Source organism: Bacillus rossius, chromosome 18 (genome assembly GCF_032445375.1).
Source record: "Bacillus rossius redtenbacheri isolate Brsri chromosome 18, Brsri_v3, whole genome shotgun sequence".
NCBI lineage: Eukaryota > Metazoa > Arthropoda > Insecta > Phasmatodea > Bacillidae > Bacillus > Bacillus rossius.
The window spans coordinates 24,971,982-24,999,600 of NC_086345.1; the positions used below are offsets into that span (position 1 = coordinate 24,971,982).

Genomic DNA, 27,619 nt, shown 5'->3' on the forward strand with positions numbered 1-27,619 from the left:
CACGTGATTGTTCGTGATAGGCCAGAATTCAAATTAACTAATACGTGATTATTTAGTTCAATTATTGTTTAAAACGGTGTTTAATTACCGCCTCCAACTTAGGTGAGTTTTTAACGTTTCTAATTTTAAAGTCTTATTTGTTATTTTGATATTGTTGCGCAAGTAATTAGTAACAAAAAAATTTACCTCAGTTGTTACTGTACATCCTTTGTTACGGGTTTGTTAGGTAAGGTCAGTTACATTATAAATAATTTAAAATTAAGGAATAAGTTAAATTAATTCACATTATTTTTAATATCACCTTAGTTTGAAAGTATTTATAATGTAACTGACCTGACCTAATCGACCATTTTAGTTTACTGTTCACCCTTTGTCCGGGTTTGTTTGGTCAGGTCAGTTATATTATAAATATTTTAAAACTAAACAGCCATTAAAATTAATTCACAAAATAATTTTTAATGTCGGCTTAGTTTGAAAGTATTAATAATGTAACTGACCTGACCTAATCAACCATTTTATTAATTACGCATTCACGATTCACGTATTCACGTCTCACGAACACACGGCAAAATAACAAAAATGGCGCCGCTCGAATGGTTCCACAGGTCGTGTATTGCAAAATTAAAAAATTCAATATCTCCTAAAGTATTTGGAATTTCTTATCTCCGCCGCTTTTAATGAAAAGAGGAAGTTGAAGAGCATATCATAAAGGTATTTTCGGATTTTTAACATTTTTTTTTTGCAAATACCGCTCAACTCTAATGATGAAATTTAAAAATTCTATATCTCCTAACGTATTTGGAATTTCTTACCTCCGCCACTTTTAATGAAAAGAGGAAGTTGAAGAGCATAAAATAAAGGTATTTTCGGATTTTTAAAATTTTTTTTCGGAAATACCGCCCAAGTAAATATTTACCAACTATTTTACAGTAATTAGAAAGTGATATGCCAAACCTAATTGTTAAATGGACAACAATCAAAATTTTTGCTGTATTTGAAATATTGCAATATAATTTTACACAATCATTAGAAAAAATCCATTATGGTACCTGTTAAATTTTTTTACGTATAATTTACAGAAAATTCCACTCATTCAGTATTACCATAAAATTTAAATGTACCAAAATGAATTTGCCATGTTAGTTTTACACTTAGTAGTGAAAACTTATATATTATGAGTGGCAATTAAAATAAATATTACCAATTGCAATTAGCTATAATAGTAGCTAAAAAATATTTTTATTATTGAAAACCATTAGACGTTAGATTAAATAATCTTGGAAACCTTAATTGTTTCCGAACTGAAGTGTTGTATTTATTATAAAACTTGTACAGCAAGATAGTAAAACTTCAAATTACTTTAAAAAAATTTTTTTTTGACGATTGTGCAAAACGAATGATTAATGCATCCGGAACTAATAACAATTTAACAAACTTATTCTCTTTCAGCAATATCTTTTATCAGCTCCCGAATAGTAATAACGCATCTAAACAGTGGCTAAAGACGGAACATATGCATATATCTAACAATAACTGACAAAGTAGCTCAGTTGCTACCGCAATTTCCTTAATTTCCCGCTTCCAAAGCATTCTTTAAAACTACCATTAAACATAAAAATTAATTGCATTTAAGTACGGGATAAAACTGTATAGTAGCAATCATCAGTATATGGGACAATATACGTGACAATTAACGGCTCTTCTTCCTTACAGAAATCTTGCTCAAATTAGAAAGCTAGAGAAATCATCTACGAAACTTCAAAACTAAACACCGATTGTAATTTCGCTCTAACAACATTGAAAGAATATTTACGAGAAGATTGATATTTTAAACTTTACCGCATCACAGGGCAATTTCATCATTCTCGAATCGACGCACCAAAACTTCTATTAACTCTAAAAGCGCAAGCGTTGCAAAAAACCAAAACAGTCAAATGTAGTACGCTGTGTTGAGGCAGCTGATAATTATATTACATTCGGGGTAGATCATTGGAAGAGATGCTCAGCCCAACTATTTCATGCACAACTCTATGGTGCCTACAAACACATGACACATAATGGGTGTCTCCACTCCCACTCAAGTAAAGCAAAGTGGCACATATCCGTGTAACAATTAAAAACATCTACGTTAATTGAGTAATATCTCTCTCACAAATAATAAAGCAAAAGTAGATACACACTGTGATGTTTTACTAAAATTTTTTTCCCACTCCAAGTGTGGAATTAATGCATCAGGAACGATCTAGAAATCCATGTTCACTTAATGCATTATAAAATTATTTAAAAACATTTTCTTTCTTTTTCAAAACATACAAGCATAGTTTCTACAAAAAAAAAGTTTAGTTAAAAAAATACATCTATAACAAACTTTGATCGTGGAAATACTTCAGTTTCGGAACAGCGCGTTTCATATGTGTAACTACTCTGTACAAAGTACTACATCTATGAAATCTAATGTTTACTTTTTTTGAACTGCTGTTTCTATTTTATTTAGTGTAAAAAAAGAATTGGGTTATACACTCACGATGTAATACAGCGAAAATTACCGTAATAATCATGTACAATTTTAAGTAACGGGACAGCAAAGGAAAATTTAAGAAACTGAACTGAGCTGAAGTTATCTCTATCCGCCGGCTCTATCCGGCCGCCTGGGACAGAGAGATTGGCACTACAGCCTAAGTCACTCCACGCAACTACGGCAATTTCCAACCGAGTTTTTATTTTTACAACCTAATGTGCAAACATAACGATAGAGCAGTTACATGGAGACCTTCATACATGTGTGTACTATCAATAAAAATTAAATTTAGAGAGAACCATCGTACAGGTTACACCAGTGCCTCTTAAGGCCTCCGATGTGTGGTTTTCATAGAGTATTTCAAAAACATGATTTTTTTTTTTCGGCCACTTGGGCCATTGGTACCGATAAAGCTGGTACATAGGTACATTCCTACAGGTATAGACTAATAATTAAAAAAATAATAAGCGGGTTAACTATTGTACAGGTTGTTGGTTCGCAATTTTAATTTAATTTTTATTGATAGTACACACACGTATGAAGGTCGCCATGTAATTGCTCTATCGTTTACGTTTGCACATTTTGTTGTAAAAATATAAAAACTCAGTTGTAAATTGTTACAGTTGCGTGTAATGACTTAGGCTGTTGTTGTTCCAAGCTCTCTGTCCCAGGCGGATAGATAGAGCCGACGGATAGAGATAACTTCAGCTCAGTGAAACTAACATTGCCAATCACTGAATTGTGATAACCTTAAAGTTTAAATTAATTTACAAGCTATTAATTACGAACACACAAATTTTATAGGTTTGAATGATGCTGTTTTTCCAATTTTTAAATGCAGTAAATTGCACCTATCCCTTTTTAGATTCATTTAAATTTCAAACAAATATAACCAACTCGGTGATGGCACAGCCTTCATTATCACATTGCATATCTGAATAAACTTTACAATGTAAGGAGGTGAATAAGTTATATTCACATAATATTACAGTGTTTCAAATGTAACTAACCTAGGTTAACTGACCATCCATACAATTTCAAAGCACATCGGAGCCACTATTGAGCATCCATTTTTTAACAAATTGAAGTTCTGAGGACAATAAGCTCTCAGAGCAGATGAGGAAATATTCTTACCGTTTACGATGGTGTTCTGATGCCTAATTCTGCTAGTGAGTGTTCAAAAAATAGATTTAGCAATTGTCCGTTGGATTGAGGTCGTTCCTTTAGAGGCAGCGTCAAGAATAGGGCCCCAGCTATGATTTGTTTTGCTACCCATTTGCTATCCAGTTGACTTCCAACTTCAGACCAGACATTCACTCCATGGACTAATAGCTCCATGTTTCACCGCTTTTTTTACGGTAGCACACATTTCGGAACTGCTGCATTTACAGAAACACTTCTTAAATGGTGATTATGCCTTCTGTCGAGATAAATAGTAGGTACAGAAGTATGTGAATTTAACGATGGATAAAAATGTTTTGAGCGTCCTCCTGGTCCCACACTGACTCAATATATAAACTTAAGTCAAAATGTATTAAAATTTATTAAAGTGTTTTTCACTCATCAAAAACCTTAAACTACTTTGCAATAAAATGGGAAATAACCCTGTGATATAAGAGAACTTACTGCATTTGTGGTATTTAAATTTTTATCAGTGTCAGAATTTTGACTTGTCCAGCCATTATGAAATTCAGGCCATCTGTACAACTGGGTTTCAGTAAGATTCAAATTTATATCATGGTAAAATTGGCCATATACTTTGATTGGAGCTGTAATTAATGAGCATCATAAGTATTTACACCATTAATATATTGTGATTAATTTTGTGTGATTTCTCCAGACTATAATTTGAGAAATTAAAAAGATTTGTGGACACCCAGAACTCCTGTAATAAAGAGATTAACCCGTCATTGGTCGCGCTATGAGCATATCTCTCGCACTAAAAAATAAGAGGGCTTTATTTTTGAAAACAAGTCGGAGTAGCCTTGTCCTATTGTGTAGCTGAGTTCTCAACTTTCATTGGCCAGAGCCCAAATTGGTTGTGACGAATGATGAATTTTTGACCTTGATACAGTTCTTTGTTTAATGGTGTGCGTAGAACGTGAGAACTTTTATCATCGCGCGACCATTCGCATTTGTGAAACCAAAGGACATGGTCGTGAATATAATCAATATAGGGGACACTGTAGATACAGTTAATTTTATTTTTTGCATTGATGTTGGAAATTTTTCCTTAAAATGAGATTTCTTCCTTTTCCTTGCAAAAAAAAAACGGAAAACACAAAACTGTGCACAACATATGTGGCACCCATCTGCCCAGAAGTTTCTACTTTTACTCCCCCACCCTGTGAAAATAAAAATTCTGTGATATTAAAAAAACTTATTTTTAACTATAATTAATAATTTTGTTTAATATAAAGTCTTGTTCATAGGCTTGATTCCATACTTCGGCATATAAGAGTTTAAAGGTAACAACTTATATTGATGTGTAACTTCTTAGCTCTCATTATTTTTGCGAATGGAACGGAATTAGCATGGAACGGAAATATGTGACCACAGTGCTGCCATCTGTGGCAGATGGTGGGAACCAAAGTTCACAAAGCCAAACGGAAACTGTGTAGTATAGTGAATTTTAACAAGATGGGCAGTATTTAAATAAAATTTTGAAAATTAGTCCAAAGTCAGGGTTTAGTATTTTTACAAGTCTTTTTCACTCTTATTGGAGCCATTACATTCTGCAAATCAAATGATTCAATAGTCAACTTAGCTGCTCTGGCAGAAAATTCCTAGCAGCAGGTGCGAAAACTGCATGCAATTCGCGTCAAGAAATGTAGTTGAAAACCACATTTTTGTGTATCTGTCACGCTCGTCATATGTTTTTGAAGAATTCTACATTACATTTTTTTTTGCCAGAGTTTGGTATCGTAAGTGTATTTGAAACATGAGAACACATGACTTTCCTTATTACTGAGGTTAGATGTTACACATCTCTGGTGATTACTTAAAGACTCGCTCTCTAGTTTTTAAAAAAAGCTTTTTTTCAAAAATTTTATTTTTACTTCATGGAAAAGTTGTGCTGTAAGAATATTATGCAAGTAAATTACTAGACTTTCCCTGATAAATTATCACTTCCCTGACCTTTTAAAATGCGGACTCCAGGTAAAAAAAAACTTGCACACCGTAGATGCCAGTCTGCTTTCAAACGCTGAAATCCCGTGTAACCGCAGTGCTACCTAGCGAGGTGGCAGACAAAAACATTAGTCTCCCGTTTCAAAAGACGTGGGTTCAAATCCTTCATCCAGCTATCTTGATTGTCGTTTCGCCACAGTTTGTCTGAAATCAGTTCACGCGAATGCTGCGATGGTGCCATACCCAGGGTGCTCACATTCTGGGAAGTCAGGGAAAAATCAAGGAGGCTGTAATTGCTCAGGGAAGATCAGGGAATTTGCTTACAAACATGGAAAAGTCATAGCAATTCCAGAAGTGATAGGCCTAGTTATTGGAGAGGAAAATGCCATGCTCCAATCTGCCATCAAGTATAGTTATTTACTTTATACAGTGGTACATGTAAGGTTCTGTTTGAAATAAATAAAGTGGAGAGAAAACTAGGGTAGCTATGGGGATAGTGGTGGTTGGATTTTCTTCATTTTATACAGAAAATTTCAAAATAGGAATATTGCTTTAAAATAATAGAAAAATTCAGTCAGGAAAAAGATAAAAAAAATTTTAATACACATTTGTATAAACACCCTGTTACCACAGTCGTTACCTTTCACAGTTTCATTTCAATTACAGTGTTGAGTTATATGACATTAAGTGTCTCACCTAATGACCTCGTTATAAATAAGATACAAAACCAAATCAATTTGAAAGAATGAAAAATTTATGTTCTGCATACCTGGTACCTAATGAAGCACAGACCTCTAGGCTTAACAATTAAATTATTTTTTGTACCCAGAATGTCCCCACAAATCTGCAATAATTTTTCCCTGATTTTTTTTTTCCTGACCAACTGATTTTAAAATAATTTACTTATTTTGCAATTTTCTAAAATGAAAGAGAAAATTCAGCATCCGCTATCCCCATGTCGCTAGCGCTAGTTATCTTTTCACTTTTTTTTTATTTCAAACCTAGAACCTTGCATACGCTATTTTATAGCGTGAACAACTATGCACTAAAACCACATCTGAAAATAAAAAATTATTTTTCAGTCTAGGTACTGGGGATGACATTTTAATTAAAAAATTATCATACTGGCAAATATACGTGATTTTTTTCCCCTCTAGATTTCAAGTACCTAAATTTCCTGACTTTCGCTGTATAATCATAACTTTTTCAAATTTTTCCCTGATTTTCCATAATGTAGACATTCTGTTACAGCAATTGATTCTAATTTTATTTAATAACTGCATACAGTAGATCTTTTTTAGTCTACGCATAGATACACGTTTCCAGAATGACACCTGTGACTGCTGTCACCTAGACAGTCCCAACGTGTTTGTGTTCTGCAATGAATAATGTGCTGATTGGATGCCATCCGTCCGTTGTGTTAAATTTTATGAGTCGAAGAGCAATTGTAATTAAATACGTACACGCAAAACAAGTGTAAATATTATCTGTCTTGTTTATGTTCTCGCACTTTTCAACTGATACTCGTCATAAAATTAAAAAAAAAAAAAAAAAAAAAAACACCTGAACATATTTTTCCATGTTTTTAACAGAATACGTTAAATGCAACTGCAGGGTATATTACATTTATGACATATTGACTTTTTTTTTTAATTTTCTCATTATTATTAGTAAATATAACACTATACCACTAAACACATAGTCATTAAGTGTATTGCATGACTTTACAGCAATTATATCACACCAAGCAATTATCTCTTAAATTGGGGGTTGTCTGTAAAGTTGGTTTACGGACGATAATTTTACGTGATAACGTCATAAGAAAAAAATTGATGAAAAATTGCATACTTTTTAATTTTCAAATATTATTTACAGTTTTTGCAAATTGAATTTAAATAAATTTTTTAAATACAATCACGAACAATTAGTTAAAAAGCCCGCCTTAACCTTTTGATATTATAGAAGATTTTCTTGCACGGTGGTTGGCCGGTTCTTGCACCTTCGGCTCTGGCAGAACGTGACAATTTTTCGTGCGTGCAGCCGGCGTTCATCGATTTATAAGACGTTATCACGTCAAAATATTTATGACACAACAACAATAATAACCTCGAAACAATAGCAAAATGTCTTTCATTGTAACTGTGTGCCACCAGAGTGGATTTGATTGGTGCACGTCACACAATTATTAGAGGTGAAATTAACTAAAATATTGTTATTTGGATGTTGTATGCAAAAACAATTTATGCGTAAAAATGTAATTGTTTCTATAACATAGAAAAATTTCTGTAAACTTTATTTCATTACACAACTAGGTAATTTTGTAATTTAAATTTATCCATTTAAAAAACATTTTTATAATTTTAAAATATAATAAGTTAAAAGCACTGCGATACATGATTTAATTTCTAAATAGAGAATTTAATTTTAAAAATTTTGAGATAACTCAGACTAAAAATAAACTTATATAGTGTGACATGATTTGAAACCTATTTGAGAATATCTGATTTCATTATTAGGTTTTCCCGAGTTTATATTTTTGCTTGGTTTGCAGAATTTTGTAAATAATGTGTGTTGGCTTAGGTCTGCTATATTAATAAAAGGTATATAATGTGTAATTAATATAGCTGACCTAACCTTACCAGTCATTTACAAGTTTTTTTATAATATTTATAATGTAGATAACCTAACATATCATATTATTCACAGAAATTTACAGTATTTTCATTACAACTAACCTAAGAATTATAATGTTGAACTACTTCAAATAATACAGTGCCACTTTCCAGAATGATTGAAAGAAACATCAGCAAGTAATATATGCATTTTCCAATTTCAATTATTTAATTTTTAATTTCCTAGATAATTAATTCTATGAGTTGTGATTACAATTAATGCATAAAATACTTTGAAAGCTACGAGCATTCGAGATAACGCAAGTAGAGAGGCAAATAAATTGTGTTTCTAACGAAGTTCTGGCTAGAGATGTTATCTTGGAAAGATTTGTGCTATGGGAGTGCATGACTTGATGTAAGGTTTTGGACATACGCCATTGCTAAGCACATGTATGTCTGTAGAAGAAAACTACAAAAAAGCACAAATGACAAAAACACAAATTAAGCAAAAAATTGCTGTTGTCAGGATATAAACACCACACAATACTCCACAACAGGAATATGGTCAACAAACAAAAGAAAAACAAAGAAAACTCGACATGTTACTAAGATAATTTACTAAAGTAAACGCTTCAATTAGTAATAATTTCACTCTACACTAAAACTCACCAATTGATTTGTGCTCATATCGTGTTATCGTCAGTCGAAATATACAAGCCGGCGTCAGACGGATCAGTCAAATGTAACACGCACAGAAATCTTCTCTCTCAACCAAAAACCAACGCAAACCTTACTTGTTTCAAACCACTAGAAAGATATTAAGATGAGTTTATTAATTAAGAAAAAAAACACAAATTTTACCGTTACATAAGATTAGAACTGATATATTCACCAACATATTTCAATAAACGCAAATCAGGTAATTTGAAACAATTTATATATTGCCTCCAACTCTACCGCAATATGGGCACCACAACAGAAAAAAAACATTAAGCAAAAATTTTATAAATAATAATAACACATAATAATAAAAAGCAAGCATATGCAGTTCAAGTTTTATCCTACACAACCATACCGATAAAAAATTAAAACATTTTAATTTCCTTAATATCAAAGATACAAATTATTTTCATTAATTTTTTTTTATCAAGCAGACAAACTATTTCATAAGTTTTTAAACAATCAGGCTAGAATATATTTTTAGCTCGTGTGTATTGAAGTCATGTGCAAATATTTATAAATAATCAAAAATTATAAATAAAAAAAATTCAAAGAAAAAGCGAGCTCTGCGCATGCGTGGAATTCGGGCAACATAACGGCGACTGATAGGACACCAAACTCGTTGTCTAAAAATAAAGGACAGGCCATGTAATATCGTGCACTAGGAATATGTTTAGGGTACAAGTACAGCATATTCAACACCTAAACCATTATTTTTCTCTCCTGGAATACCGGCCCAAGGGTTACAATAATTCCAAAACAAACTCTCTGCAAAATTATGAATCTAAATTGCCTTAATTTTCTTACTCTGTCTTCGCATGTGATTTTTTCTTTTGAATCCTATAAGGCAGGGCGGGGGGTTTCTAACCCCCCCCCCCCCTTAGCCATTTTTTTTTTCTTATCTGAAAGCAGTTTAGCTAAAAGCCTGGGTGTCTTACTGCTATCACCGGCCACTGCACTGGAGGGGAAGAGTAAGCCTGCCCTACAGATTCTCCTTCCCTTCCCCTACCCCTGTCGCGAGCAGAAGCTATAAGGTTGTGATGCCATGATGGGTCCCAAGTTTTCAAATATCTTACACCTATTGTATTTAACCAGCGCAGTAATTATAAGCAGGTGGTGACTGGGTAACTCTTCAAGCTAAAGCTAATTGTTTCCAGGAATAGGCCAGTTCTACCAAAACACAATCATTTTTATTCCTTTTTTTTTTTTGTATTGTCGAGCTTCGAGCATGATATATGATTTTGAGTGGGACGTGGACAAGGCACTTGGATTGATTAAAATATCTTTAATTTCTTAATTCATCACTCAAACAATTTTTTTATTAAAAAAATAATATTTTTACCATTACAATATTTAAAGTTAAGTACCGAAAACTGCTCAAATAGCACTATTTTACACCTTAAAATCCAAATTTTTCCGGGGGAGGACCCCCGGACCACCCGCTTTAATAGGGGGGGACCATACTTCTTAACCCCCCCCCCCCATACCCAAATCCTGGCTACGCTACTGCTATAAGGGACATTCCGAACCACACAGACCAAACCCCCCCCCCCCTCTTTTCACGGACTACGTCATTGTACTGGTGAAGGCGAGGTTAAAAAGTGAATTCATCTACGTCAAATCATGCCATCTCCTGGAAATTCCTAACTCCACATACAAAACACTATTATTAATAATGATGCTGCACTGGCCTGGGACAGTTGATGCCCATATCCCAGCTCTGCCAATAGAGTGACGCGACATGGGAGCACACCTACCACTGAATTGGACACTACCAGTATCCAAGTTTGTGTTGAGAAATAATTAGACTTAAAGTCATAGTAATTATTAGAAATTAAATGGAATTGCATGCATTTTTGTAATGTGTTCTGTTTAACAAGAACATTCCAATGTTGGTTATCTTTTAAATCATGTGTCTTGTTGACATCTTTTGTCACTAAACTGCCTCTTAGTAATGACCAGTGTAATTCAGGCTGCGAAGGTCCGTCACATAGTTTGCAGCAACTGATTTACTTTTTTCCAATTACTAGATTTATATTTAGAACTTTCCCTTTTGTGCCCTAGCCATTTTTGTAGTTGGGGTCTAAATACCCTTCCTTCAGTTTCTTTCTCCTCGCCACATTGGTATGCATCACAGGCACCAACATAATATGGTACCAGCCATCATGTGTGATAGCTTACATCATGTATGTTTGGACCAGTTGTGCCTTGTTTCGCAGTTAACCTACATTTGTATGGCTGTAGTAGTACTTCTCGGTGTTACAGTGCTACAATAAAGACTGCTTCAAGCCAGATGTGCGTGAGTATTACTCCGCAAAATCAAACATATTTCCCGAGCGCCTGTTCTTGGCTAGCAACCGGGTATTACACTGTTAGGGTAAGTGTTTGTACCCGAGTCGTGAACATGATGGGTGAGATAAGGTGTTTTCTCGGGGTCTTCCACCTCAGTGATGGCTGCAAAATATCATTCCATTATCCAATGACAGTTTATTGCATGACAAATTATACCTTGTAGGACCAGCAACTCCATCCCTGTATCGGTAGAATCGGTTTACGGGTGGCCTTCCAGTGACATAGGGAAATGGATATGCCATTTCAGCGTGACTCGGAGGTGTTGGGATTTTGATAACCTGGGACACAGGCACCCCTGGTGGTGGATGGCTCCAGCTGCAACTACATAAAATTAAGAAAATGAATTCGTTGTTTGTGTGGTTTATAAACTCGCTCTAGCAGCCGGACGGGAGAGGAGAATGTGGCGCTGGTAGCGGGTTAGTGGGTGGGGGAGACAGGTAGAAGGGCCGAGGCAACCCATCCCAGCATCATCGCCGACCATCCCCATTGACCGATACAGGTAACATGTTCTTGACTCATAGGAAAACACCATCCTGAGAAGTACTGCAAGGCACTTATCCAAGTCTATCACATATCTGAACCCTTAAAAAAAAACCTAAAGAACCCGTGATCGGACTGAAGTGCAACAACCAGGCTTTTACCAGAGCGGTATCGCCGCTCACTGCGTCCGCCTATCAACAGAGTCCACTGGAGGTGCTCTAAGCTATCAGTTGCAACAAACGCCAGTGCGTTTTCTCACCATGCTACCCAGGCTGGTATATGGAACTCCAGAATTTTAACTAGATGTGCAGTTTAAATACAATTCCTTGTCGAAAATCAGGTCCAAAGCCGTGCTTTAGTATGTTTTCTCGAGCCTTTTTTTTCCCCGCTTTTACCGGAGTCGTTTTATTACCTAGTTTAAAATATTGGTCTGTAAAATTGAATTATTCGATAGTCAACGTAGGTTGCTCCGACAGCGAATTCTAACGGCGGGTACGGAAACTACGTATGATTCTCCTTCATATAATGTAGTTAAAAACACAATTTGGAACATCTATTACATTTGGCATTATTTTTAATAATTATACGTTAAATTTCGTGTATTTACAACATGAGAACACATAAATTTGCTCGTTACCGAAGTTAGATAGATGTTACGCATCACTGACGAGTACTGAAAGACTCGTTCACATTTTTTTTTTCAGTTCCTCTCCTCCTCACCCCCCCCCCCCCCCCCCCCCATTTTCCACATAGACAGAAAAAAAATTCCTGTGCCCGATACCTTTGAATATATATACTGTATAGAAGTCGCCAGCCCAGGTTAAAATTTCTAATACGGTTTTGAGGTAGTTGGTTAATTCACCGCCGCAATCGCCACCATCTCTAGGGCATCGACTTGTGGTGGTCCCTAGCGGACAAGTGTCGAACTCTTCAAACACCCCTTCCCCCTCCTGTTGAACGACCTCGAGCTGCAGTGAATGATAGATGGGGGGTGCGGGGAATGACAGCGGGCGACAGGGCTGCACTCTAACGTGTAATTAACAACTAAGACGATACAGGGCGTTACGGCAGCGCACTGCAGCGGTGAAGTTCCTAAGCTGCTCATCATATGCTTCTGAAAAACGTAGAGTAAATCCTATCCACTCACGACTTCTATACAGTATATATATTCAAACCCGATACTGACCGAGACCGCTCAAATTGAAACATCTGCGTGCAACAATGCGAAAACCAGGTCCAAGAACGAACCGAGGCGAGGCTCTTCCGGTATCGACCTGATCTCCCAGAGAAGCGGGCGGTAGCTTGTTTACCCGTCACCACGGCAAACATGGCGTCCAGCACAGCGGAAAGTAAGAAATATGCCCCGGTCAACGTTTATTCTTACGGCAGGTAAATAAATGTACCTACTCACGCGATATTCACTTGTTCGGCATTCCATTCTGCTTCTCCAGCACTGGTCGTCGCCTCTAAGCCGGTTGTTAGCGGCGAGGATGTTTAGTGGTGGATAATGCGGCTAGGTTAGGTTTCAAACGATTTTTTCTCTGCCACAAATATTTTCAACAGATATTACTGAGGGCAGGGGTCAGCATGCTTTAGAGTGAGATGAGCGAAACTTCAAGTGAACAGATTTTCCATTTTTTTCCAGAGAGCCGCAACACGTATTTTCTCTGTATCTAAACGGAATTTTAAGACTATTAAAAGGAGATAAAAAGCACAATATTTTATTCACTAATTCAACCTTAAAGTATTGAAAATAAGGGCTACTCAGAAAGAAAATAACATGCAAATGTAAAAAATAAAGTAGTATAAGAAGTAGAGCTTTACTGATAAAACAAGTACACATTAATTATTTGTTTAATTCATTATTAAATAAAAAAAAAAGCACATTGGGCTAGAGCGGTGGCGGGGCGGTGCTATGGTCGAGAACATGCGTTGTGATTGGACCGTTTCATTTTTTTAGGTTTTTTTTTTACGTGACAGCGTCTAATAAATCGATGAACGCCGGCTGCTCACACGAAAAGGTGTCCCGTTACGTGCGTTGTACCGTTACGCTGTGTCCCGCTACGCTCATTGTACGCTTGCGCCGCATCTATCTCTCTTCCACTCGATTGGAACAACCATCGATTTGACTTTTTCGAGGCACATTAAACTTGAAACACTCCCATTCGTTTCCTACTTTTCCTATCATCGTCCTATCCTTAACAGAATAACACAGATTGGAAGAAGTTAAATAGCAAACATGTATAAAAGTTATAGTTAAAATAATCTCTTCGTTAAATTTAATAAACATATTTGAATTAATGAGTGCAAATAAACGTAAATTTATCAATTATATTGTAGATTTAATTTCACTCCTTCTTTGTATCCATAAAAATAGTGATAATATAATAAAAATGATTCAATTTTTTTCATAAAAGTATGCAATAATTTCATCAATGTTTTGTTATGACGTTGTCACGTTAAACTATCGTCCGTAAACCAACTTTACAGACAACCAATTTTTTTTTTGGGCTGTGGCATTGCAGCGAGTTGCAGAGCCGTGACGTCCAATGAAAAGAGCCGCTTGTGGCTCGCGAGCCACTGGCTGCCGACCCCTGCCGTCTTCGTGTAATATCATGGGTGTAAAAAGCCCCGCAAGAGATTATATATGTATATATGCGTGTGCTTCTATTTATATATACGAATATACATAGGACGTAGCTCACGGGGGGGGGGGGTGAAGAAGGGCAGGGGGGCCCGGTTACCCCCATCCCCCCCGGAATCAAAATGCCCCTAATAGTAACTGTGAAATGGGAGTGATAAACGTTATCACACGCGGAATCCCCCTCCCCACTTGGAATCCTAAATATTTTCGCCCGTGTGTGTGTATATGTATATACGTGTATGTATGTGTGTGTATATACCTACTTATAGCTAGCTATCTGCGCGCGTGTGTGTGTCCCAAAACTAAAAGTCAAGCCGAGAACTCTTAATAGGCCAATTTGATTTTGAGAATCAAAAAACAAAAACAAAAAAAAAAAGTTTTATATTTAAAGATAATTTTTCCCTAAAAATATATATATATAATCCCCATATTACGCCACATTATTAGATGCTGTGGCTCAAATTTCCGTGTTTTAGTACTCTAATTTTTGTTGCTCAATTTAGAATAACCCAACGATTGACAATTAAAAATAAAACTGAACATGTTTAGCACACTTTTGGAGAGAAAAATAAATTTTTGGGTGGCTTATACGGCAAATATTTTTTATCTGGTTAAATTTGACAATTCATACTGTAAAAAAAAAGTACTATGCTAACTTGGCAAATTATTTTAAAAAGATGGTTATTTTAGCAAGATTTCAAAATTGTATAATACTAACCACTTAAAATTAATAATAATAATATTTATGATTTCTTTGGAAAAATGACCAAATTTCAAAATAACATTCATACTGTGAAATTATACTAATAACTAGTCTGCATAATAGATGGCCATTTTATTGTGTTATAGTTAGACAGGTAATGGGATTAGAAATCAAACTAAGCATTTATAGAGATTATTACTAACACGCTTTTATTACTTCGCTTGTAACTAACTATGTAATCATATCTTGCAAATCTAGCAAAGCTCAATTTTCTTATAGCATGAAGTGTCAATATTACCCGATTGAAAACATTTTGCCGCGTGGGTCACGCAAAATCCCACCCCCCCCCCCCCCCTCCCCCAGGAACGCGATTAAACCACTTTTGATTTTATTTTAATTTGTTGCCAATAGTAGTGTTTTTAAGAAATGCCTAACACAAATTAGAGTAACATATATGGATTATTGCAGCAATGGTGTCGAATAGTTTGACGCGGAATGGAGAGCTTTCAAAACTATTGGAAACATTCCTAAAATTCTAAAAACACATTTAATATTAGTATTTTTATTAATTTTTATTTAATAACCACCATTGATTAACCAGACACCTGTTTTGAGCGTGGCGCCGAGTTCTAAGAAGCTCTACATGTGTATATAGAATGGGTCTGAATTCGACCGATAAACATGGGCTGCCCTTTCGAGACAAGATAAGCTGGAAACTTCTATACTACTTATTAGTCTGCAGTGATTCCCAAGACTTGTGTATACGTCTTTAAAGTATGAGCTGAATAAACATTTTTTTTTTTTTTTAAATTTTAAACAATATATATTGTATTTAAGATGTAGCCCTGAACATTTGGAGACCATACTCGCTATTCAAGAACGAAAATTTCGCTTGTAATTCGAACTCGTCCCAGGTAAATGTAAAGGAGATAAAAAAAAAGGGGGGGGGGCCTATGACCCCTGATTCGAAAGTGTCAATGGGCTAGATTGTGTTAAAGCTCTTTTGAAGCCCCCCCCCCCCCCCCCCACACACACACACACACACATACACGCCCTCTACAATTAAGGTGGGATGGACAACAAAATTTTAAAGAGTTTTTAATCTAGTTTCCGTTTGCAAACTTATTATTTTTTTTTTTTACTTTAAAACCAAACTCTGCAAATTCTACAATTTACCCTCCGTGCTGTGCAACTTAAGAGATGTATGTTGTAAATTAAAAAAAACATCTACTTAATGAAACTCTATCACTGATGACTGACAGACAACGAACATACTAAACCGTTGGACCTAAAGATTTGAAATTTTGGAGGAAATATTCCTTGAGTACCCTAGGGGTCCACTAATTATTAAATCCCTCCATAAAGGGTTAAAAAGGGGTTGTAAATTTTGTGTGAAGGAACATATTTGTTTAAAGTCACGATGATGACACTTTGTAAAAGAAATAAAGTAACACGTGTTTCATTATTTTTTTTTTTAATTTTAATCCCCAAAGAAGACAACGGGGGTGACTCATCAAGAACTGTACGGAGCAGACCTACAGACTTGTAATTTGGCATGTACATTATTTTTGCTACTTATACAACCGCTAAGAAAGGATTTTACGAAAATAAGCTATTCTTATGGAGAGGGGGGTGCGGGGGGAGTTAAAAAAAAAAATTCAAATTCACGTTTCAGGTCAAAAATCCAAATTGCTACGGTTGTTTCGTTGTTTATGCATTTTAAATCTCCGTTAAAAATTTTACGGTGCTTTAAAGATAAAAATTTTACTTTTTTTTCAATTATATTTGCATATAATGTATTTGCATTATGAACTATAACATATTAAACTATCACTTAATAAGTAATTAAAATAATTTAATGTAACAAAAAATCAAGCATATTTATTAATTTATATTACTAATTTAAAAATTATCTCGATTAATATTTTACACATGTTTATATTCATATTTAATACTGAGTATTTATTGCTGTTAATTATTTGCATGCTAAATTAAAATAAGTTTATTTTATCACTCCAAGTAAGTATAATTCACCCGTTTTTGACGTGACAACGTCTAATAAATCGATGAACGCCGAATGCACGCACGAAAAAGTGTCCCGTAACACACTTTGTTCCGTTACGCTGTGTCCCGTTACGCTCATTGTACGCTTGCACCGCATCTATCTCTCTTCCACTCGATTGGAACAACCATCGATATGACTTTTTCGAGGCACATTAAACTTGAAACACTTCGTTTCCTACTTTTCCTATCATCGTCCTATCCTAAACAGAGTAACACAGATTGGAAGAAGTTAAATAGCAAACATGTATAAAAGTTATAGTTAAAATAATCTATTCGTTAAAGTCATAAACATATTTGAATTAATGAGTGAAAATAAAAGTATTTTATCTATTAAATTGTAGATTTCATTTCAGTCCTTCTTTGTATCCATACAAAATAGTGATAATTCAATAAAAATGATTCAATTCTATTCATAAAAGTATGCAATCATTTCGTCAATGTTTTGTTATGACGTTCTCGCGTTAAACTATCGTCCGTAAACCGACTTTACAGACAACCGATTTTTTCCCTCTGTGTAGGGTCCAGCAGACATCTCCCGCCGATCGAACAAGAATGACCTTCTGCTCCGATCTCGACAAATCAGTTCTGATCAGCAACTTCGAGAAGAGGAACTGGGCCCAAGTGGGTCCGGATGACGACTGGAATTTTTACTGGTAAGTGTTCAACAACGCTGCTTTACCATAGGTGGCCAGTAAAATATTAATAATTTTGATGACTGGAATTTTTACTGGTAAGTGTTCAACAACGCTGCTTAACCATAGGTGGCCAGTAGAATATTAATAATATTGACAACTGGAAATTTTACTGGTAAATTTTCAACCACGCAGCTTTACCATCGAAGTCGCCAGTGGCATATTAATAATTTTTAAATACTGGTATTTTTACTGGCAAGTGTTCAACAACGATGCTTTACCATCGAAGTGGCCAGTAGTATAATAATAATTTTGACGACTGGAATTTTTACTGGTAGGTTTTCAACAACGCTGCTTTGCCATAGGTGGGCAGTAGAATATTAATAATTTTGATGACTGGAATTTTTACTGGTAAGTGTTCAACAATGCTGCTTTACCGTAGGTGGCCAGTAGAATATTAATAATTTTGACAACTGGAATTTTTATTGGTAAGTGTTCAACATCGCTGCTTTACCATAGGTGGCCAGTAGAATATTAATAATTTTGACGACTGGAATTTTTACTGGTAAGTGTTCAGCCACGTTGCTTTACCATTGAAGTGGCCAGTAGCCAGGGGCGCAACAACAGGGGGGGGGGGGCAAGGGTCTTTTGCCCCCTCTGAAACCTTGAAGTGGGGGCAAACGGGAGCAAAGAAAGTGCTGTGTAATCATTTTTAGATAATAAAACTGCTTAAATAGCACCATATTCCACCTTGAAATACAAATTTTCCAGGGGAAGGACCCCTGGACCCTCCGTTTCAATAGGGGGGATCGATGATTCTTTATAAAAAGGTATATTGCCCCCCTATTGGAAAATTAGTTGTTGCTCCCCTGCCAGTAGCATATTAATAATTTTTAAAGACTGGTATTTTTACTGGTAAGTGTTAAACAACGCTGCTTTACCATAGGTAGCCAGAAAATATTAATAATTTTGACTGGAATTTTTACTGGTAAGTTTTCAACAACACTGCTTTACCATCGAAGTTGCCAGTAGCATATTAATAATTTTGACAACTGGAATTTTTACTGGTAAGTGTTCAACAATGCTGCTTTACCATAGGTGGCCAGTAGAATATTAATAATTTTGATGACTGGAATTTTTACTGGTAAGTGTTCAGCCATGTTGATTTACCATTGGAGTGGCCAGTAGCATATTATTAATTTTGACTACTGGAAATTTTACTTGTAAGTTTTCAATCATGCTGCTTTACCATCGAAGTCACCAGTAGCATATTAATAATTTTTAAAGATTAGTATTTTTACTGGTAAGTTTTCAACAACGCTGCTTTACCATCGAAGTGGCTGGTAGCATTTTAATAATATTGATGATGGAAATTTTTACTTGTAAGTATCCAACAATGCTACTTTACCATCGAAGAGGCCAGTAATAATTTTGACGACTGAATTTTTTACTGGTAAGTGTTCAACAATGCTGCTTTACCATAGGTAGCCAGAAAATATTAATAATTTTGATGACTGGAATTTTTACTGGTAAGTGTTCAACAATGCTGCTTTACCATAGGTTGCCAGTAGAATATTAATAATTTTGACAACTGGAATTTTTACTGGTAAGTGTTCAATATCGCTGCTTTACCATAGGTTGCCAGTAGAATATTAATAATTTTGACGACTAGAATTTTTACTGGTAAGTGTTCAACCACGCTGCTTTACCATCGAAGTGGCCAGTAGCATATTAATAATTTTGACTTCACATGTTTTTTTTATGTGTAAAATCTCAGCTCTCCATACACAGCATTTAGTTTTGAGTGATTTCTTGAATGGATCAGAAGTCGCATGGAACAAAAAGGTTCTTCACATAGTATGAAATTGAGTGTGCATGTGGTAATAAATGCATACATGGCCAATGCACGAACATAACAGTAATATATCCGAAATGAACTGTTTCCCAAACAAAATTTTTTAGACTATCGTCTGTACTTTGTTCTTCCAGGGCTGGCACTCAGAGTTGCAGAAGTCTCTTCAGTGTCGACAGTGGCTATCGCATGAACGACAACCAGTGAGTAAGATAATTCAACATCTGTGATCTCTCTAAAGGCCCTTTCACACTGTCAAATTTTCGCTTCCAGCAACTCCCAATATAATGCTCGCAGGCTTTCACGGCCATGGTGTGATAGTAGCTTAGCTTCTAGGTTGTAGCCGCGTCCTTGGCGAATAACTCACCGACGTTTCAGTCGACATTGCAGTCACCATCATCAGGGAGCAGTTACCTACTTCTCCCAATATGCTGTGTCAAATAAAGTTGGAGTGTTATAACGTCACCGAAAAACATAACTAGTACAAACAGCTGTGATGAAAATACAGTTTGCGGCACACTGTGTCGCAGTGTTGTCTGACTGAGCAGACAGTCTGAGCGATAAACATTCTGAGACACACGAAGGTTATGCAAATTAGGTCCCCCATCCCCCCTACTTCCCACTCCACCTCTACCCCTTATCACCCTCCACTTCCCCTTCTGTCTCCTCTCCACCGACGACTCCGCCTCCTCCACCAACCATGTTCCGTCACCTTTTTACCCAATTCTCATATTTTTTCATAATTGTTGGCAGGGGAAAGGCGAGAGGGTAGAGGAGGGATAATTAGGGGAATGGTAGGGGAGGAAACTATTTTCGTGTGTCCCAGAATGCATTTTCTCCCCCTACTCATGATCCTGATGTTTTCGTCCCTTCTGCAGGAGAGATGATATGGGATGAGGAGGGGAGGTACCTAATTTCGTGTGTCGCAGAACGCCTTTGCTCCCCTACTCATGATCCTGATGTTTTCGTCCCTTCTGCAGGAGAGATGATATTGGATGAGGAGGGGAGGAAACTATTTTCGTGTGTCGCAGAACGCCTTTGTTCCCCCTACTCATGATCCTGATGTTTTCGTCCCTTCTGCAGGAGAGATGATATGGGATGAGGAGGGGAGGTACCTAATTTCGTTTGTCCCAGAATGCCTTTGTTCCCCCTACTCATGATCCTGATGTTTTCGTCCCTCTTGCAGGATGATCAACCACTTCCCGAACCACTACGAGCTGTCGCGAAAGGACCTGCTGGTGAAGAACATCAAGCGCTACCGCAAGGAGCTGGAGCGGGAGAAGGACCCCCTGGCGGACCGGGGCGGCAGCGGCGGCCGCTACCTCTTCTTGGACTTTGTGCCCGTCACGTTCGTGCTGCCCGCCGGTCAGCCATCTTGGCGGTCTTTCATGGGGGGAGTCGTCATCATTGTAGACCTGTACAGAAGGGGAAAAAAGGGGGTTGTCTGTAAAGTCGGTTTACGGACGATAATATTACGTGATAACGCCATAAGAAAACATTGATAAAAAAATGGCATACTTTTTAATTATCAAATATTATTTACAGATTTGAAAATTTAATTTAAATAATTTGTTTAAATATAATCACGAACAATCAGTTATATAAATAAATTGAAATCAAATCAATGACAACAAATTGTTAATTTGAAATGACGAAATTGGACAAATAAATCAAATTTTTTTTAAATTGCTGCTTTTAAAAAGCCCACCTTAACCTGTTTGATATTATAGAAGATTTTCTCGCACGGTGTTTGGCCGGTTCTTGCACACTCGGCTCAGGCGTAACGTGACAATGAGTCATGCTTTTTCGTGCATGCAGCCGGCGTTCATCGATTTATAAGACGTTATCACGTCAAAATTAAACCTTGGAAAACAAATTTAATAGTCTATAATTGTACATTATTTTGTTTTATTATGCTTATTAATGCACACAGTAAATACTGGAAAGCTATTCAGGGAACAATTTACAAATAACTTGGAAGTGCTGGGACAATACAAAACATAACCGAACCCAGACTTTGAACTAAACCAGGTAAACATGTTCAACTTTAGCATGTGGTTACATACAGTCTGAACATGTTTTGTTCGAAGCCATATATCATTAAACCTAAACAGGTGGGCAATGTAGTTCGGAACGAAATCTCTTCTACATAAACCTCTGATTGGCTGTTGAGTGTTGAGAGTATAAACAATCCTTTGCGAAAAATGCAAGATGGAGAATGTCCCTGGCACAAGTTTGTGTAATATTGTACCGACTGCAACAAAAAAGATCAACAGGTGTATATTTTACTGTTTTAATTTCAATGCGGGTGGTAATTCTGTAACAGAGGTTCACTTTTTCAAATAAATAGGATCCACAACACATTCGTTCGATAACAGTAGACGTTCGGTTTTGAAGTTGAACAGACTTTACACCATGCCATGTAGCCGAATACTTTCGAATTTGTAAACATGTTCGCTTAAACCTGTTCACCTGAAGTAGTTAGGCATTCTTTGTGACTGCGCCCTTAATCTCTTAGTGTGTGATCTCTACCTTAACGAAGACAATATTTCCAATATTAAACTATAAAAAGAAGGTTACAGCATTAAAACTGTTTAAATCCTAGGTTGTATTTTGGTTCCTATCTCTCCCTAAAATCACTGTATATCCATGCTCACTCTACTAACCTATCTTATGAGTGTTTGGGTTATGTCCCTGGGATGTTCCGCAGATTACAACATGTTCGTGGAGGAGTACCGCAAGAACCCGCAGAGCACGTGGATCATGAAGCCGTGCGGCAAGTCGCAAGGCGCAGGTATCTTCCTCATCAACAAGCTGTCCAAGCTCAAGAGGTGGTCCCGGGAGAGCAAGACGCCCTTCAACCCCACCCTCGTCAAAGAGTCGTACGTCATATCAAGGTAGAGCCAATATATTTTTTGATTGTGCAAACACCTTACCGCTCTGCATATGGAATTTGGTGGGAGTAATCTCGTGAATGGAGTGGAAGTCGCGTGGAACGGAAATGTTTGACCATGGTGCTGCCATCTGTAGTGGATGGCACGACCCAGAGTTCAAAGAGACAAAGGGAAACATTAGAGTATTTATTGTTTGGTGAATTTTCGTGTCGCAAATCAGGTCCAAAGCTGAAGTTAAGTAATTTTTTGAGGGTATTTATCGCTTTATCTGAGTCTTCTATCAAATAATGTAAAAATTTTGCTCCCCGAACTAAATGAGATAGTTCACGCAGATGCTCTGGAAGCAAATTCTAGTAGTGGGTGCGGAAACTACGTATGATTCCCGTCAAGAAATGTAGTTGAAAACACAGTTTTCTTATATTGGTCAAGCTTGGCGTTATTTTAAAGAAGTCGTGTGGATGAGGGGTGAAAAATAAAACTACCGCCGGTTCCCAGGTACATCGACAACCCGCTGCTGATAGGCGGCAAGAAGTTCGACCTGCGGATGTACGTGCTGGTGACGTCGTTCAGGCCCCTGAAGGCCTACCTGTTCAAGTTGGGCTTCTGCCGCTTCTGCACCGTCAAGTACGACACGAGCATCCAGGAGCTAGACAACATGTATGTCCACCTAACCAACGTGTCCGTCCAGAAGCACGGGGTGAGTGGACGCGCCGTCCCGGATCGCTTTGCAGTCCTTCTTCTCCTGCTGGGTGGTGTGGCACTTTGGTCCAATTTCACCTTCTGGCAAGCTTGCAGAAGGTCATCCTTGACTTTCCATGCACACCAAAAAGAGATTAACTTTTACCAACGATGATCCAATTGCTCAAGGAGAGTAAAAGCAAATGTTTATATGATTTGAAGGCAGAGTGATTTTAGAATACATGGTCGGGTGTCATTTTCTGTTAAAAGGGCTGTTGAGAAACTATGGCCCTGGGGAATAAAATATATATATATATTGGCCCCATCCCCATTACTTTATTAACAACTTTTAACATCCCAAATTTTATGAATGTGGCCATAACTGTAAACATGACTTTCATGTATTGCATACATTGTAAGGTATCCACTGAACTATATTAGCAATATATTTAGTTTTAGTCCTACTATGAGGGTAGGTTATAGCATTAAAAAATCTTAAAATTTCAACCGCACCCCACCTGATGCCCTTCTAACCACCCCATTTGTATCCATCCCGATGGCTCTTGGTGTATGACGTGGTTCTCGCTCGCAGGGCGAGTACAACTGCATGCACGGCGGCAAGCTGAGCATGCAGAACCTGAGGCTGTTCCTGGAGAGCACCCGCGGCAAGGAGGTCACAGAGAAGCTGTTCGCCAGCATCTCGTGGCTCATCGTGCACTCGCTCAAGGCCGTGGCGCCCGTCATGGCCAACGACCGACACTGCTTCGAGTGCTACGGCTACGACATCATCATTGACGACCGCCTCAAGCCCTGGCTCGTCGAGGTAAGTATGCCTTCTCTAGCTCTCATCGATGGTGATGAACTTGTCGTAGCTCTTGGCCAAGTCTGTGATAGCCATATTGGCCAACAAGTGCTCTTGCTTTGAGTGCTGCTGCTACTACAGCATCATCGACGACTGCCTCAAGCCCTGGTTCTCGAGGTAAGTATGCCTTCTCTCACTCTCATCTATGGTGATGAACTTGTCGTAGCTCTTGGCCAAGGCCGTGAAAGCCATAATAGCCTATAAGTGTTATGACTACTACAGCATCATCGACGACCGCCCCAAACCCTGGTTTTTCGAGGTATGTATGCCTACTCTCGCTCGCGTCGATGGTGATGATGTTTGTTTAATGGCTTGCAAAGAACTCGCTAGGAAGAATCGCAAATATGTCTTCGTGTAGTTAATGCTACTGCTAAAAAAAAAAAATACCAACACATTCGCAAGAAATTAACATTGAACTTCATTCTAAACAAAGCTTATTTTCAACGCAGATTGGAAAAGGTACAGTGGTTGGGTGAGGGATGAGGGGTCTCTGTCATTTGGACTTCAAGTACATACTGACACAGAAAATCGGGAACTTTTGCCAAACAAATAAAGATAGAATACATGGAAAAACACAAAATTTATTTACAGTAATTGAACCATTACAACTTGCCTTTTGAGAAACAACAATCCAAATGATCAATTCCTGACAATTGCGTCCTGTAGACTGTGTCCTTGTCTAAGTATACATTCTTCTAATCTGTTGTCCAGGTCCCCCATTGAACGCTGCATAAGTCTAAGCTGGAATGCCACGAATGTCGTCTTCAATTCTTTGTTTCACTCCATCCAGCCTCCTTGGTTGAGACGTGTGGATCGGACTCTTGAGGGAGCACTGGGAGAAATAAAAGTCACAATCAGATAAATCAAATTGATAATTTGTATTTTTTCCCCTTAAAATACAATTTATGTGGTTCAATTACTATTAAAAAAATTTTGTGTTGCGTGTATTCTTTTTTTAAATGTTTGCCAAAAGTTCCTGTTTTTCTGCGTCACCATGTGGACAAGATGGCACACACCAACTCCTTTACTTCTTACCACTGTGGTCCAGACAGCAAAAGGGGGGGGGGGGGGGAGAAATGTTCAAATTTTTTAAGAGCAGCCTGAGTGGTCGAATATCGCCAAAGCCTTAAAGTTGTTTCAACTCTTCAAGCGTTGTTTGCCTGTTTGGAATTGTTTTCAGGTGAATGCCTCTCCTTCGCTGACGTCGACCACTGTGAACGACCGCATCCTCAAGTACAAGCTCATTGACAATATACTGTCTGTCGTGCTGCCTCCGGACGGCGTGCCAGAGTAGGTTCAAGAAATGTTCAGGGTTCGTGACCCGTTGCTAGTTTTTATTTTGACGTGACAATGTCTAATAAATCGATGAACGCCGGCTGCACGCACGAAAAAGTGTCCAGTTATGCACATTGTTCCATTACGCTGTGTCCCATTACGCTCATTGTTCCATTACGCTGTGTCCCATTACACATATTGTTCCATTACGCTGTGTCCCATTACGCTCATTGTTCCTTTAAGCTGTGTCCCGTTATGCTCATTGTTCTGCTACGCTGTGTTCCGTTACGCTGTCGGCGAGTGCAGTAATAATAGGTTATGTTACAATTGACTAAACAATTATGGTGATTCATATAATTGATGATAGATATTTGATTACAGTTCATTTATATGAAAACTTGTTCATAATTATATTTAAACTTTATAGCTAAATGCCAGTTTTTAAAATTAATTACAAGTCATCTACACGTGAACTGTTTCATCGACTGTTTATAAAGTTAAGTGAAAAGTTAATGTGGTTTTCATTGCTTATTACAACAACAATTTCGGCAATAAAGGTTAATTATTCTTGCATTTTAAATATCTGATTACTAGTATAATTTCAAGTAGTCATTCTTTTATTATTAAAATAAAAATGATTCAATTTTATTCATAAAAGTATGCAATCATTTCATCAATGTTTTGTCATGATGTCACGTTAAACTATCGTTCGTAAAACCGACTTTACAGACAACCAATTTTTTTTTATTTCCAGCGTGCGGTGGAACAAGATACCGCCCGCTGACGCCCTCGGGAACTTCGAGCTGCTATTGGACGAAGAGCTGGCCTATCAGGACTCGCACGGGGGGACGTCAGCTTCCGGCCACGCGGAGGGCAGGGGCCCGACCTACCGCTGGAAGTGACGCGTCAACGGCCGGAATTTTGGGAAATTTTTGTGCAATGGGAGTACACTTGGTGTAAGCTTTTGGACATACATCATTGCTAAGCACATGTATGTCTGTAGAAGAAAACTACAAAAAAAAAACCAAAAGACAAAAACACAAATTAATCAAAAAAGTTTTGTCGTGTTTTTTGTCTCGTTTCAACAATTGTGCTGAATTTTTTGTTGGGTTCAATATGTTTTGTTCTGACATCATTTGTGGGGTTTTTTCGTTCTCTGAGTCCATTTTTCTTTATTTTTTCTTTGTTTGCTGACCATATTCCTGTTATAGAATATTATGTGGTGTTTATATCCTGTTGACAACAGAAATTTTTTTTTGCTTAATTAGTGTTTTTGTCTTTTTTTTTTTTTTGTAGTTTTCTTCTACAGACATACATGTGCTTAGCAATGGCGTATGTCCAAAAGCTTACATCAAGTCGAAATTTGGGAAATACTGCGTCATCGTGAAGTCATCCGAAACCATGCACAGATATGTGTAAGGTTGGTGTCAAGATTTAAAAAAAGAAAAGAACGATGACAGGAACATTAGGTTGTCTGCGCACAAAATTCGACGGAAATGTTTTCGATCCCACAGACTTGAACACATCGCACAGAAACAGTAGTGGTACGTGCCTTTCGCCACATATGGCAGCACCGTGGTTACGCATTTCCTTTCCAATCCCGAAGTTACTCCCACAGAGATCTACACATCAATAAAGGCTGGATTCCGTTGTCTCTGTCCGTCATCTGTCCGTTTGGTCATTCTTTCGTCCGTCAACGCCACATAGCCAGACAAGCTATTTTGCAACCCTGACTTTGTCCGCCCGTCAAAATATTTTCCTAAATAAGTGCTAACAATCCATGTTTTTCTAGTAAATTTATGTAGATGTTTCTTGCTATTTGTGTCATGTTTATGAATGTGTGGTATTTACATTCCCTAGAAATGTAAATAGAATTAATAAGCTCATCACCATGCTGGGGGGGGGGGGGGGGGGGGGGGCTCCTCTTGCGTTTGCGAAATGGTGACTGTGAAATGGGGTCAAAACTATGTTTCACAGAAAACTTTCTGTGTATGTCAAAGTTTTCTGCTCACTGCACACATGTAGACCAATATACAAGAGTTTGTGAAAATGTCTGTAAGTAAAAAACAAAAAAAAATGGTATTTGTAGTTGGCTCCTGATTGCGAAATGTTTAATATTTTCGGTTTCGTTATAATTTTATCTGACAAATCTGTGAATGCAACAAATAGAAAATTAATAGAGTATAAAAGTTGTGATAATTTTT

At 37.2% G+C, this 27,619-nt stretch overlaps 1 protein-coding gene across 2 annotated transcripts; it reads left to right on the plus strand.

Annotated features, from left to right (window-relative positions):
• Positions 1 to 27,497, plus strand: LOC134541047 (polyglutamylase complex subunit TTLL1). 2 transcript variants are annotated; one of them, XM_063384187.1, is made up of 9 exons: positions 1 to 102; positions 17,741 to 17,875; positions 19,844 to 19,909; positions 20,893 to 21,071; positions 22,417 to 22,603; positions 23,096 to 23,297; positions 23,871 to 24,101; positions 25,321 to 25,430; positions 26,170 to 26,362. In XM_063384187.1, the coding sequence occupies exons 2-9, from the start codon at positions 17,775 to 17,777 to the stop codon at positions 26,315 to 26,317; spliced, it is 1,224 nt and encodes a 407-aa protein (XP_063240257.1). In that variant the 5' UTR covers positions 1 to 102; positions 17,741 to 17,774; the 3' UTR covers positions 26,318 to 26,362. The 2 variants fall into 2 exon arrangements, with proteins under 2 accessions (XP_063240257.1, XP_063240256.1); XM_063384186.1 differs by lacking the exon at positions 1 to 102 and adding an exon at positions 13,133 to 13,200 and having other exon boundaries at positions 26,170 to 27,497.
• The last annotated feature ends 122 nt before the right edge of the window (positions 27,498 to 27,619 follow it).